This window comes from Pristis pectinata, chromosome 14, assembly GCF_009764475.1.
Source record: "Pristis pectinata isolate sPriPec2 chromosome 14, sPriPec2.1.pri, whole genome shotgun sequence".
NCBI classification, from domain to species: domain Eukaryota; kingdom Metazoa; phylum Chordata; class Chondrichthyes; order Rhinopristiformes; family Pristidae; genus Pristis; species Pristis pectinata.
In genome coordinates this window covers 221995-237522 of record NC_067418.1, presented here as the reverse complement: position 1 = coordinate 237522, position 15528 = coordinate 221995, and the positions used below count along the sequence as shown (strand labels likewise).

General features: G+C 45.9%; 1 protein-coding gene across 1 annotated transcript in view; it reads left to right on the top strand.

Moving 5' to 3' along the window:
- Positions 1–416: 416 nt before the first annotated feature.
- LOC127577865 (tetra-peptide repeat homeobox protein 1-like) overlaps positions 417–15528 on the top strand; it is a 30465-nt gene continuing 15353 nt past the window's right edge. The window contains exon 1 of the mRNA XM_052029493.1: positions 417–906. Within this exon, the coding sequence (XP_051885453.1) occupies positions 424–906 (483 nt within the window). The 5' untranslated portion in view covers positions 417–423. The remainder of the gene's footprint in view (positions 907–15528) is intronic.

Sequence of the window (15528 nt, the reverse complement as noted above, 5' to 3'; positions counted from 1 at the left end):
CCTCCTCTCCCCCTCCCCCCCCTCCCCTCTCCCCCCTCCCCCTCCCCTCCCCCCTCTCCCCTCCTCCCTCCCCCCTCTCCCCTCCTCCCTCCCCCCTCTCCCCTCCTCCCTCTCCCCCCCCTCCCCGTCTCTCCCCTCTCCCCCCCTCCCCGTCTCTCCCCTCTCCCCCCCTCCCCGTCTCTCCCCTCTCCCCCCCTCCCCGTCTCTCCCCTCTCCCCCCCTCCCCCCCTCCCCGTCTCTCCCCTCTCCCCCACTCCTCCCCTCCCCCTCCCCCTCCCCCACACACCTGTGCCCCTCCCCATTTCCGCACCTGCGCTGCCCCTCCCCACACCCGGACTCTGCTCCGCCCACTCTGTTCCCGTTTAAAATACAGGGCTGCCGCGCGGTCTCGGGGACCGCCCTGTTTCACCGCGGATCTCGGTCATGAGTGTCCCGGGGCAGCCGGTTTGCGCGCAGCTTCCAGAATATACACAAGATGCGAAAACCAATCCGCCTGCCGAGATGACCATGGGTCCGGCTCCCGGGATGACCATGGCTCCCGGGATGACCATGGGTCCGGCTCCCGGGATGACCATGGCTCCCGCTCCCGCGATGACCATGGCTCCCGGGATGACCATGGGTCCGGCTCCCGGGATGACCATGGGTCCGGCTCCCGGGATGACCATGGGTCCGGCTCCCGCGATGACCATGGGTCCAGCTCCCGCGATGACCATGGGCTCCGGGATGGCGGTGGGACCCGTTTCCGGGATGATAATGGCTCAGGCTCCCGGGGTGACCATCGCCGCGGCCCCCAATGTTTCTGTGCAACGGGCACAGAGCCACGACTTTCTGGTGTGGTCCATCTTCAACGTGATTCACATGAACATATTCTGCCTCGGCTTTATCGCGGTGGCTTTTTCTGTGAAGGTAAACCCCAAGCATCCTCTCTGCGGGGGAGAGGGAAAGATTTTAATTGGGTAGGATTGCGGCTGGGAGGTTGGAGGCAGTGAATGAGGTGGTGGGGGTGAGAACCTGCGACCTCTCCCCCTGGTTGTTCACTTCCCAGGGTGAAGCTAACGTTGGCAAGGCCAATATTAATATCTCCCTTCACTAACTGCTCTTGGGAGGATGGCTTGTATTTCAGGAAAGTGAGAGGCAGTATGATTGACGAGTTGGATGTGGAGAAGATGTTTCCTCTTCTGGGGGAATCTAGAACTAGAAAAGTATGATTGCCTATCTCGGAGGCCACTGCAGTTTATTTGTCTACCTGCACTTCACTTTCTCTCTGTAACTGCGACGCTACATTCTGCTCTGTTTTCTCACTATCTCGATGTACTTGTCTGGAATGATCTGTCTGGATGGCACGCAAACAAAAGCTTTTCACTGTACCTGATAATAATAATGATCCAAACCAACAATGAGTTTTAGAAACTTTCTTCTTCAAAAGGTGGAAGCAGAGCCTTTGAATATATTTAGGAGAGGTGTATGCGTGCTGGATAAGCTAGAGGCTGAAATATAACCATGGGTGGGAGGTTCTCAGTGAGGGGCAAGCTTCAGGTGTGGACTGATAATTTGTATGTTTTCCAATCCTCTTTGGTGCCAGTGAATTGGAAGGTTGCTGATGTTGAACCCTAGTTTAGAAAGGGGAAAATGAGACTGGAAGCTACAGGTCAATCCGCCTTATACCAGTGGTGGGCGAACTATTGGAGAAATTCTGAGGCTGGCTTGTCAACACTTGTAGAGGCACGGCAGCAGGAATATGTGCAGAGAGGGCAGGATGACTAACTTAACCTCTTTTATTGGAAGTAGTAGATATGAGTGGAGAATTTGAGGTGGTCTGTGCAGGTTAACACAGACTTTGGACAAAGCTGCATGGTAGATTGACCAGGAGAGTAAAAGACATTGGGCTGGTTTGCTTTCCTTGGAGCAGAGGAGGCTGAGGGCAGACCTGATAGAGGCACATAAAATTAGCAGGAAATATTCCCCATAGCAGAGACATTTAAATGGGTTAGGGTAAGGGGTAGGAGGTTTAGTGAGGATCTAGGGAGGAAGTTAGGGTTAGGCTTCAGGGCATTGAAAGGGGGAGGGTGAACAGCTAGAGTTCACTTTCCAGATCAGTTCCAACGACAGTGGTAGGAAGAGGGATATGTCCTGAGGCAGAGTTAGGAACCCTAAGAAAGAGGTTAAAAAGCAAGGGTGGTAATAGCAAGGGTGATAATCGCAAGGTTATTACCAGCACCAGGTGTTAGTGAATACCGAAATGTGAGGATAAAGCAGATGAATGTGTGGCTGGAGAGATGGTTTGGAAGGCTTTAGCTCCTGAGAAATTGGGATCAGGGAGGTGGGATCTCAATAAGTCCTCAAAGGAATAGAAGACAACAGTTCAGGTAAACAAAGAGAAGAGGAGCCCAAGTTGGCCATTTGGCTCTCTGAGCCTGCCCTGCCTTTCAATATGATCGTGGCTGATCCTCTATCTCAATATTCCTGCTCTCTGCCCACCCCAAAATGCCTTTTATGTCTAGAAATTTACCTCCTTCAGTATATTCTTGGCTTCCACATGTCTCTGTGGTACAGAATCCAAAGGCTCACCACCCTCTGATAGACCTAACTCAGTCTCAGTTCTAACTGCCTTATTCTGTATCCTGATACTGTTACACCCAGTTCTAGGCCCAGCCAGTGGATACATCTTCCCCATATTCATCCTATGTAGCAGAGCAGAATTTTATGTATCAATTAGATCTCCTTTCGTTTTTCAAAACTCTAGTGAATACCAGCCTAGTCAACCCAACCTCTCTTCATACAACAGTGCTGCCATCCAGAATCAGCTAGTGAACCATTGTTGCAGCCTTTCTATGATATGATATGATTTCTTTATTAGTCACATGTATATTGAAATACACAGCAAAATGCAATTTTTGCGTAGAGTGTTCTGGGGGCAGCCCACAAGTGTCGCCACACTTCCGGCACCAACATAGCATGACCACAACTTCCTAACCCGTACGTCTTTGGAATGTGGGAGGAAACCGGAGCACCTGGAGGAAATCCACGCAGACACAGGGAGAAAATACAAACTACTTACAGACAGCAGTGGGAATTGAACCCGGGTCGTCAGTGCTGTAAAGCATTACGCTAACCGCTGCACTACGATGCCTGACAAGCACACCTTTTAAGTAAAGAGACCAAAATTGCATGTAATACTCCAGTACAAAGACCTGTATAATTGTAGGTTGACGCCCTTGCTCCTGTACTCAAAACCTCTTGCAATGAAGGCCAATGTACCATTTGGAAAACAAATAAAATTGCAAGTGCTGAAATCCTGCAATTCCTGGGTTCAATTCTGGCTGCTGTCTGAAAGTTGGTGCCAGAAGCATGGCGACACTTGCAGACTGCCCCCAGAACACGCTACACAAAAGATGCATTTCACTGTGTTTCAATGGACTTGTGACTAATAAATAAATCTTATCTTAAGTCAAAACCAGAAAATGTTGGAAGAACTCAGGCTGCGAGGAAGGGCCCCAACCAAAAACGTTGACTGGTTTCTTCCTCCACAGAAGCCGCTCAACTGGCTAAGTTCTTCCAGCATTTCTGTTTTTGTTCCAACAAACATTTGTCTCCTTAACTGCTTGCTGCAGCTGCACGTTTACTTTCACTGATTGGTGTACAAGGTTAGATCCCTGGTTATATCGACATTTCCCCAATACATTGTACTGCACCTGCCAAGTACTTGCCTACTCATTCAGCTTGTCTGAATCTTGGCAAAGCTTCTTGGCATCCTCCTCACAACTTGCAATCCCACTTAGTTACATGTGGACGGCAAACTTGGAAATGTATTATATTTGGTTCCCTCGTTCAAGTCATTGATGCATACTGTGACTAGCTGGAGCCCAGGTACTGATCCCTGCAGCACTTCACTTGTTGACCATATTGGCTTTATCTAATCCAGTGGCTTTGTGTCTGAGTGTCTTGTAACCACATTCTATGTAGTAGACTACAGCGTTTTCCCTACTACTGACATTAGACTCACCAGTCTGTGGTTTCCTATTTTCTCTCTCAATCCTTTTTTTAAATGGTAGGATTGCATTTTTCAGCCTCCAGTCAGCAAGAACCGTTTCATAATCTACAGAAGTTCGGTAGATGACAATCCAGGTATTCACTCTTTCCAGAAGTACTCTGCAATGCAGATTATGAAGCCTGGGGTTTATCAGCTTTCAGCCTCATTAATTTTTCCAGTACTTTTTTGCTACCCCAAGGTATCTAAGGAAGATAGATCCCTGGGACCTGATTAAGTGTATCCTAGGACATTGTGAGAAGCCAGGGAAGGGGGCCACTTTTGAGGGGCAACTTTTTTTTTTACGCAGAGGGTGGTGAGTATATGGAACGAGCTGCCAGAGGAAGTGGTTGAGGCAGGTACAACAGTATCATTTAAGAAGCACTTGGATAGGTACATGGAGGGGCGGGGCTCTGAGGGATGTGGGCCGAAGGCAGGAAATTGGACTAGCTGGGTGGGCACCGTGGTCGGCATGGACTGGTTGGGCCGAAGGGCCTGTATCCATGCTGAATTGCTCTATGAATCTATGGCTCTCTAGAAACAGGCCCTTCAGCCCACTGTGTCTATGCTGACCACCATGCCTATCTATAATAATCCCACTTGCCTGCATTAATTCCATCTCATTCTGGGCTGTGTCCACAACTCTCTGCAGTTTCTTGCAGTCCTGAGCAGAGCAGTTGCCATACCAAGCCGTGATACATCCAGATAAGATGCTTTCTATGGTGCATCGATAAAAGTTGGTGAGAGTCAAAGGGGACAAACTGAATTTCTTTAGCCTCCTGAGGAAGTAGAGGCGCTGGTGAGTTTTCTTGGCCGTGGCATCTACATGATTTGACCAGGACAGGCTATTGGTGATGTTCATTCCCAGGAACCTGAAGCTCTCAACCCTCTTGAACTCAGCACCATTGATTAGACAGGTGCATGTACACCGCCCCCTTTCCTGAAGTCAATGACCAGCTCTTTCGTTTTATTGACATTGAGGGAAAGGTTGTTGTCGTGACACCATTCCACTAAGCTCTCTATCTCCTTCCTGTACTCCGACTCATCACTGTTTGAGATACGGCCTACAACAGTGGTATCATCTGCAAACTTGTAGATGGAGTTAGAGCAGAATCTGGCCACACAGTCGTAAGTGTATAGGGAGTAGAGTAGAGGGCTGAGGACACAGTCTTGTGGGGCACCAGTATTGAGAATAATCGTGCCTGAGTTATTGCTGTCTATCCTCACTGATTGCAGTCTGTTGGTTAGAAAGTCAAGGATCCAGTTACAGAGGGAGGTGTTGAGTCCCAGGTCTCGGAGTTTGGTGACAAGTTTGCTTGGGATTTTTGTATTGAAGGCAGAGCTGTAGTCAATAAACAATAGTCTAATGTACGTGTCTTTACTGTCCAGATGCTCCAGAGCTGAGTGTAGGGCCAGGGAGATGGCATCTGCTGTGGAACTGTTTCGGCAATAGGCAAATGGCAGTGGGTCATGATTGTCTGGGAGGCTGGAGTTGCCATGACCAACCTCTCAAAGCACTTCATGATGCTGGATGACAGAGCCACTGGTCAGTAGTCAGAGGCACGTTACCTTTTCTTCAGGGTTGTTTTTCAGACTGGAGCCTGTGATTAGAGATGTGTTGTGTGGATTGCTGTCGGTTTCACTGTTGTTTGTAATGTATATTAACAATTTGGAGAATGTATGTGGCATGGTTAATCCTTTTGCAATCTAAGATACAACAGGATCTTGATCAACTGGGCCAGCGGGCTGAAGAAGACAGATGGCTTTTAATTCTGATAAATGTGAGGTTTGCATTTTGTTGCAAACATAAACCAGGGCAGGACTTGCACAATAATTTCTGTTCAGTATAGCTCTATGACTCTGACTTTAAACTGAATTTCCTTTAATTCCTGCTTTTCATTTGGCTCCTGGTTGCCCAGCATTTGTAGGAAGTTATTTGCGCCCTCCTCCATGAAGGCAGTACCAAAGTATTTGTTTGATGCTGTCATTTCTCCATTCCCTACCATTAATTCTGCTGTTTGACTGTGAGATCTGCATTTGTCCTCACTAATCTTGTTCTTGTTACATACTTATAAAAGCTTTTACAGTTGCTTCACAGTACTGTAGCAGTTAGCATAACTCTATTAGAGACCAGCAACTCAGGTTCAATTCTGCTGCTGTCTGTAAGGAGTTTGTACATTCTCCTTGTATTTGCATGGGTTTCATCCAGGTGCTCCGGTTTCCTCCCACATTCCAAAGACATACGGGTTAGGAGCTGTGGGCATGCTATGCTGGTGCCAGAAGTGTGGTGACACTTGCAGGCTGCCCCCAGCACATTCTCAGTAATGCAAAAAGACGCATTTCACTGTTTTGATGTACATGTGACTAATAAATAAATCTTGTCTTTGGAAAGCAAAGAAAGGAAAATACCATAGATGTCAAGAGGGGCAATAACCAGAGCGTATCAGAAAAGAACAGAACATTTGCTACTTTTGTTTTATCTTTGCTACTCACATAACCGACCATATCCATTGGCCCCATGCCGCCTTCAACTTCCTTACATTTCTTTGTCATCAGCAACTATAACCTTCATGTCTTCAAAGCTATTTATTTTAATGATTAAAAAAAACTTAGGGCCCAGCTTCAACGCATGGTCCCCACTCCTTGTACCTTGCCAACGAGAAGGTCCATTTATGCCCACTCTGCAGTTCCTGTTAGAGGCTACAGGTGCTGAAATCTGGAGCAACAAACAATCTGCTGGAGGAACTCAGCAGGTCGAGCAGCATCTGTGGGGGAGGGATAAGAATTGTCAATGCTCACATCAAAACACTGCACCATAATCCTGAGTTCCTCCAGCAGATTGTTTGTTGCTCTTTTCTGTTAACCAGCTAGTCCTCTATCCACATCAACACATTACATCCTGCACCGTGAGCTTTTACTTTCTGCAATAACCTTTCAGGTGGCACCTTGTCAAGTGCCTTCTGGATCATTCATCCACCCATTCCCCTATGCATAGGGCATGCTATTACTCAAGAGAACTCCAATAAATTAGAGTCACAGGGTTATACAGTGTGGAGACAGACCATTTAGCACACCACATCCATGTCTGTAGCCAATAGCAGGGCTCTGGGACAATCCAACAGACCAGGCTGTACTAATGAAGAAAAACATCACATATGGATGACTGCCAGTTCAGATACAGACAGCAAAAGGGAGATTCTCCAACCTATAATTGGAGAATTCAGTACTGAGTCTGGAAGGTTGCAACAGACCCTGATGGGTGTTGCACTGCACTGACTATCTTCAGCTCCTCTAAACTTCTGCAGATCAAAGGTATAGCTATATAAAAAAAAATTGTAGAAGAGGCAAGGCTGCAAACTACAGGCCTGACATCAGTGGTAGGTAAGTTGTTGGAGAAGATTCTGAGTGATAGGATTTATATTCACTTGGAAAGACAGGGACTGATTGGAGGTAGTCAGCAGGGTTTTCTGCAGGGGAGGACATGTATTGCACATATGAGTGTTTTGAGAAGTAACCAAGGAGAATGATGAAGGCAGAGCAGTAGACATGATTACATGGATTTTATAACAGAACAGTACAGCACAGGCCCTTTGCCCATGATGTTGTGCTGACCTACTCCATGATCAAACTAACTCTTCCTTCTTACGTAGTCCATAACCTTTCATTTTTCTTACATCCATGTGCCTATCTAAGAGTCTCCCAAATGTCAAAACTTATTTTTGGCTTTTAACAAGGTCCCCATAGTAGGCTGGTTCAAAAGGTTAAGGTACAAAGGATCCAAGGCATGTTGGCAAACTGGGTCCAAAATTGGCTTTGTGATAGGAGGCAGAGGGTAATAGTGGAGGGGTGTTTTTCTCACTCAGTCTGTAACAAGTGGTGTACCACAGGGATTGATGCTGGGACCTTTATTGTTTGTCATCTATATCTCAATGGCTTGGATGAGAATGCCTGTTCTGATTAGAAGTTTGTGGATGACAAATTGGTGGAAGTGTGGATAGTGAAGTTTGCCTAATGCTGCAGAAGGTCAGAGATCTGATGGAAAGCTGGGTGAAGCATCGGCAGATGTAATTTAATCCAGACAATGCTCTATGTTCTAAAAGTGTGAGAAAATGCACTTTGGGAGGTCAAATTTTGATAGGATCTGTAGAGTAAATGGCAGATATATATATATAGCATTAATATATAGAGGAACCTTGGGGTGCAAGTTCATTGCTTCCTGAAAATGGAGAAACAGGTCGATAGAGTAAAGGTGGAATTTGGTGTACTTGCCTTCATAGGCCAAGGCATTGGGTGTAAGAGTTGGGATGTCATATTGCAGTTGTACAAGTTGTACATTGGTTAGACAGCATTTGGAGCACTATGTACATTTCTGGTTACCACACTATAGGAAGGATGTGGTAGCAATAGTGTGCACAAGAGATTCACCAGGATGTTGTCTGGGTGAGAGGGCTGTAGTTACAAGGAGAGGTTGGATGGCTGGGTTTATTCTCACTGGAACTTGGGAGGCTGGAGGGTGACCTTACAGTTAATAAAATTTGAAAAGTGTAGATAGGATAGATAAACATTTTTCCCTGGTCATTGGAAATGTTATTACTTTTTCTACTAATTTCCACCCTGCCCTCACTTTCACATGGTTCTCCTCAGACTCTTCCCTTTCTGTATCTCTTGCTCTATCTCCCCATCTCAGGAGATGGCTAAATACAAACATCCATTACAAACTATCGGTCCCTTGACAATATCTTGACTATATCTGTTGCCACCCTGTCTCCTGTAAAGGTTTTTCCATTCTCTCAGATCCTCCAACTCCAGCACATTTACTCTGATGATGAAACATTTCAGATGCCTCTGAAATGTTTTTCTTCCTGACCCATGGCTTCTCCTCCACCATTGTTAACACAGCCCTTGACCCCATCTCAACTATTTCCTGTATTTCTGCTCTCACTCCCCTCTCCTTTTGGGGATTCTCCTGGTCCTGGTCTTTCACCCCACCACCTCTGCATTCAGCAGATCATGTTACACAATTAGCATCAGCTCCAACAAGATTCAACCACCAGATACAACTCTCCCTCTCCTCTGCTTGCATTTAAGGGATCACCACTTAACTTCCTGGTCTACTGTTCCGTCTGAACCAACTATTCCCTGTCCCACTGCACCTCACATGGAACACTGAACAGTACAGCACAGGAACAGGCCCTTTGGTCCATGATTCTGTTTTAAAATAGTTATGGAAAAGGATAGGACTGGTACACAAATTAAATTCCTAAATTGTGGGAAGGCCAATTTTGATAGTATTAGACAGGAGCTTTCAAAAGTTGATTGGGGAGGCTGCAGACAAAGGGACATTTGGTGGTGGGTATATGGAACATACTGCCGGAGGAAGTGGTAGAGGTGGATACAAATGAGACATTTAAAAGATGTTTGGACAGGTACATGGAAAGTTTAGACCGATATGGGCCTAAGGTAGGTAAATGGTACTAGTTCAATGAGGCAACTTGGTCATCATGGATGAGTTGGGTGAAGGGTTTGTTTTCCATGCCGTATAACTCCATGACTGTCTGTGCTGACCATGATACCATGTAAGCAAATTCCATCTGCCTGCACATGTTCTATTCACTGTTCATGTGCCTGTCTAAATGCCTCTTAAACATTGCTACTGTACCTGCTTCCACCACTCCCCCTGACAGAGTTCCAGGCACCCACCACTGTAAAAACAACTTTCCTTGTAAATCTCCTTAAAACTTTCCCCTCCTCACCTTAAAACTGAGCCATCTAGTATTTGATATTTCTACTCTGGGAAATATCCACCCTATCAAATACCTCTCAGATTCTATCAGGTCACCCCTCAGCCTCCAGTGCTCCAGAGAAAACAATCCAAGTTTGTACAACCTTTCCTTATAGCTCATACCCTTCAATCCAAGCAACTACATGAGAGACTTGTCCTTTCACCTCTTCCTTTCCTACCATCCAGGGACCTAAACAGTCTTCCCAGGTAAAGCAGTGATCCACACACATCTGAGTTTGCATTGGGTGTTTACAATGTGTTCTGCTCTACACTGGTTGAAACCAAATATAGATGAGATGACCACTTTGTGGAACACCTGCTTTCAGCCTGCAGGAGTGACTGAGCTTCCATTTAATTCCTGCCAGTTTAATTTCCCTATCCCACTCCGTGTCTCCATCCTCCTGCAATGTTACAACAAGGCCCAAAGCAAACTTGAGAGACAACATCTCATCTCCTGTCTGGGTACATCGCAACCTTCTGGATTCAATATTGAGTTCTGACTTTTTAGGTAACTCACTTTCTCTTTGTCTGTATCAGAAGTGGCCATTTGTCAGTCATCCTGTCCCCATTGGCCTAGGCTGGTGTGCTGAGCATGTCTCACAGCCCTGCCATTATAACAGTGTCATGTGCTTCTTACTGCCACAATTATCTGTTTGGTCTTTCCCTATGAGAGATATTCCTTTGTTCTACCCACTTCTCCCCACCTTCTCTGCTTTGAGACAGTGGACTGGACCATGTTCAAAGACTCAGCTGCCAGTCTTGATGAGTGTGTCACCACCATCACAGACTTTATCGGCAAGTGTGTGGAGGACTGTGTACCAAAGAGGACAATACAGGTGTTCCCAAACAGGAAGCCATGGATCCACTCCCTACTGAAGGAGAGGACCGCTGCACACAAATCTGGTAATCATGATCTGTACAAGAAAGCGAGGTATGACCTTTGTAAAGCTATAAGGGATGCCAAGAAGAAATACCAACTCAAAATAGTCCCTGACCAGCTGCCAGTTATGGCAGGGCTTACATGCCATAACAGGCTACAAGATGAAGTCAGGCTGCATAGCTAACAGCACATCCCTTCCTGATGAACTTAATGCATTCTATGCACGTTTTGAACAAAGGAAGTGGATTGTCACCATCCACTCTGACAGCCACCAACATAGCTGAACCTGTAATCACAGTGGAGGACACAAGATCAGTCTTCCGAAGAGTGAACACGAGGAAAGCACCTGGTCCAGATGGTGTCCCAGGCCGCGTGCTCAGATCTTGTGCTGATCAGCTGGCAGAAGTATTTGCAGACATATTCAACCTCTCCCTGCTTCAATCTCAGGTTCCCTCCTGTTTTAAGACCACTATCATCCCAGTACCAAAGAAAAGCAAGGTAACATGCCTCAATGACTACTGACCAGTGGCTCTGACATCCACCATCATGAAGTGCTTTGAGAGGTTGGTCATGGAACGCATCAACTCCAGCCTACCAGACAACCGGGACCCATTGCAATTCGCCTATCGCCGAAACAGGTCTACAGCGGATGCCATCTCCCTGGCCCTTCACTCAGCTCTGGAGCATCTGGACAGGAAGGAGATAGGGAGCTTAGTGGAATGGTGTCACGACAACAATCTTTCCCTCAATATCAACAAAACTAAAGAGCTGGTCATTTCCTTCAGGAAAGGAGGTGGTGTACATACCCCTGTCTACATCAATGGTGCTGAGGTCGAGAGGGTTGACAGCTTCAAGTTCCTGGGAGTGAACATCAACAACCTGTCCTGGACAAACCACGTGGATGCCATGGCCAAGAAAGCTCACCAGCACCTCTACTTCCTCAGGACGCTAAAGAAATTTGGTTTGTCCCCTTTGACTGTCACCAACTCTTACCAATGCACCACAGAAAGCATCCTATCAGGATGTATCACGGCTTGGTATGGCAACTGCTCTGCCCAAGACCGCAAGAAGCTGCAGAGAATTGTGGACACAGCCCAGCGCATCACGGACACCAGTCTCCCCTCCTTTGGACTCTGTCTTTACCTCTCGTTGTCTTGGTGAAGCAGCTAGCATAATCAAAGACCTCACCCACCCGGGACATCCTCTCTTCTCTACTCTTCCATCAGGTTGAAGATACAGGTGCCTGAGGGCACGTACCACCAGACTTAAGGACAGCTTCTACCCCACTGTGATAAGACTATTGAAGGTCCTTTATACAATGAGATGGACTATGACCTATGACCTCATGATCTACCTTGTTGTGACCTTGCACCTTATTGCACTGCACTTTCTCTGTAGCTGTGACACTTTACTCTGTACTGTTATTTTATTTGCCTGTACTACATCAATACACTCTACTAACTTGAAGTAACTACACTGTGTAATGAATTGACCTGTAAGATCAGTTTGTAAGACAAGTTTTTCACTGTACCTCAGTACGTGACAATAATAAACCAATACCAACTGAAAGCAATCCTGTTTTGTCTCTAAGTTCTGACAAAAGTTAACTGTTTCACACTCCACAGATGCTGCCTGACCTGCTGAGTGTTTCCAACATTTTCTGTTTTGCTTTCAGATTTCTAGCATTTGCAGTTTGATTTTCATTTACTGTTGAAGTTTAATGTAGGACTAAATGGTTAAACAATGAAAGTCACTAAGTATAGACAGAATTATGATTCCAAAGTGAATGTCAAAATTCTGTAACTTTTGCACATTCAGCTGTGAATGTTGGTGGACAGGAACTAACTGAGGTTCCCCATGCTCGTCAGTGACAATGCCCAGCACATGGGTTTAAGGCAGGTTAGCAATGGGGTAGAAGGTTGGAGCAGGCAGACAGGAACAACACCACACACAGCAGCCCTCCAATCACACACCATCCTGACTTGGAAACAAATTACTGCTGCATCAATATCCAAAAATTCCCTTACAATAGCACCATGGATGTCCCTCCATGGAATTCTGTTTGAAGGGGGATACACACCAGCTTCTTCAGGGCAACTATATAGGGCAATAAATACTGGCCTTGCCACATCCAGATCTCAAGAATGAATTAAAATAACAAGTTTTAAGGCCCCTTCTGGCACATTAAATGCTTCAATGAATTTACAATTGCTTCAGTGTTGGAAAACAAGGTTAAATTGATATTTGCCTGTTGGTGTTGACTTCCTGATTGTTATTTGGTTCCATCTCTGAGTTAACGTGGTAAACAATTCAAGTGCCTGCTGCCTAACAAATTGAAAACAACTAGAACATGACCCATGGGACTGGGACATGGTAGTCATAACAGAAACATAGTTGAGGAAGGGGTAGGACTGGCAGCTCAAAGTTCTGGGTATAGATGCAACAGGTGAGTTGAGGTGGGGGTAAGAGGGGCAATTGCATTTTTGATTAGGGAGGACATTTTCCCTCCTATATATTGGGTTTCCCCCTTTTCCTATCTTCAGTCCTGAAGAAGGGTCCTGACCCGAAACGTTGACCGCCTGCTTTTCTCCACAGATGCTGCCTGGCCTGCCGAGTTCTTCCAGCATCATCATGTTTTTCATTTAGATTCCAGCATCTGCAGTCCTTTGTTTCTCTAGTACTCCAGCAGTACCTAGAGAGGATATTCCTGGGGGATTGTCCAGTGAGGCTCTATGGGTGGAACTCAGATATAAGAAGGGTGTGATCACTGATGGGTTTGTACTATAGACCCCCGATTAGTCAGCGGGAATGAGAGGAGCAAAAATGGAGGGAGATCAGATAGATGTAAGAATAGGGCTGTAATACCAGGTGATTTTTTTTAACTTCCCTCGTATTGCCTGGGACTACCATAGTGCTAACAACTTGAAGGGGGTGGAATTTTTTAGTGTCCAGGAAAATTATCAGCAATATGTGGATGGTCCCACTAGAGAGGGGTCAACACTGGACCTCCTGTTGAGAAATTAGGCAGGGCAAGTGACTGAAGTGTCAGTCAGAAGTACTTTGGGACCGGTGACCATAGTTTTAAAATAGTTTTGGAAAAGGATAGGACTGGTCCACAAATAAAAGTCTGAAATTGGGACAAGGCTAATTTTGGTGGCATTGGACAGGAAGTTGCAAAGGTTGATCGGGAGAAGATGTTTGCAGGTAAAGGGATGTCTGGCAAGTGGGGGGGGCAGGCTTTAAAGTGAGATAGAACTATAGGACACGACAGCACAGAAAAAACAGGCCATTTGGCCCTTCTAGTCTGTGCTGAAATGTTATTCAGCTAGTCCCATCTACCTGCACCCAGTCCATAACCCTCCAGACCTCTCCCATCCACGTATCTATCCAATTTATTCTTAAAACTTAAGTGAGCCTGCATTTACATCAGATGGTAGTCCGTTCCATACTCCCACCGCTCTGAAATTTCCCCCTAATGTTCCCCCTAAACCTTTCCCCCTTCACCCTAAAGCCATGTACTGATCTCTCCTAATCTAGGTGGAAAGAGCCTACTCACATTAACTCTGTCTATACCCCTCAATTTTGTAAACCTCTATCAAATCTCCCCTCATTCTTCTACGCTCCAAGGAATAAAGTCCTAACCTGTTCAATCTTTCCCTGTAACTCGACTCCTGAAGACCCGACAACATTCTAGTAAATCTCCTCTGCACTCTGTCAATCTTACTGATATCCTTCCTATGGTTAGGTGACCAGAACTGCACACAATACTCCAAATTTGGCCTCACCAATGTCTTATACAACCTCACCATAACATCCCAGCTCCTATACTCAATACTTTGATTTATGAATGTCAGGATGCCGAAAGCCTTTTTTACAACCCTGTCTACCTGTGACACCACTTTCAGGGAATTATGTATCTAAACTCCCAGATCCCTTTGTTCCTCTGCACTCCTCAGTACCCTGCCATTTACTGTGTATGTCCTCCTTGATTTGTCCTTCCAAAATGCAACACCTCACACTTGTCTGCATTAAATTCCATCTGCCATTTTCTGGCCCATTTTTCCATTTGGTCCAGATCCCTCTGCAAGCTTTGAAAGCCTTCCTCACTGTCCACTACACCTCCAATCTTAGTGTCATCAGCAAACTTGCTGATCCAATTTACCACATCATCATCATCTAGATCATTGATATATACAACAAACAACAATGGCCCCAGCACAGATGCCTGAGGCACACCACTAGTCACAGACCTCCAGTCTGAGAAACAATCATCCACTCAGCCAATCTTGAATCCAGTTTACAATCTCTCCATGGATACCCAGTGTCTGAACCTTCTGAACTAACCTCCCATGTGGGATCTTGTCAAAGGCCTTACTAAAGTCTATGTAGACAACATCCACAGCCTTTACTTCATCTACTTTCTTGGTAACCTCCTCAAAACCCTACAAGATTCGTTAAACATGATCTACCACGCACAAAGCCATGCTGACTATCCTTAATCTGCCCTTGGCTGTCCAAATACTTGTATATCCAATCTCTCAGAACACCTTCCAATAATTTACCCACTACTGATGTCAGGCTCACCGGCCTGTAATTACCTGGTTTACTTTTAGATCCTTTTTTTCAACAATGGAACAATGAGCTACCCTCCAGTCCTCTGGCACCGCACCCGTGGCTAAGGACATCTTAAATATATCTGCCAGGGCCCCTGCAATTTCTACACTAATCTCTCTCAAGGTCCAAGGAAATATTTTCAGGCCCGGGGGATTTATCTACCTTTATTCGCTGTAAGGCAGCAAGCACCTCCTCCTCTTTAATCTCTATATGTTCCATGACACT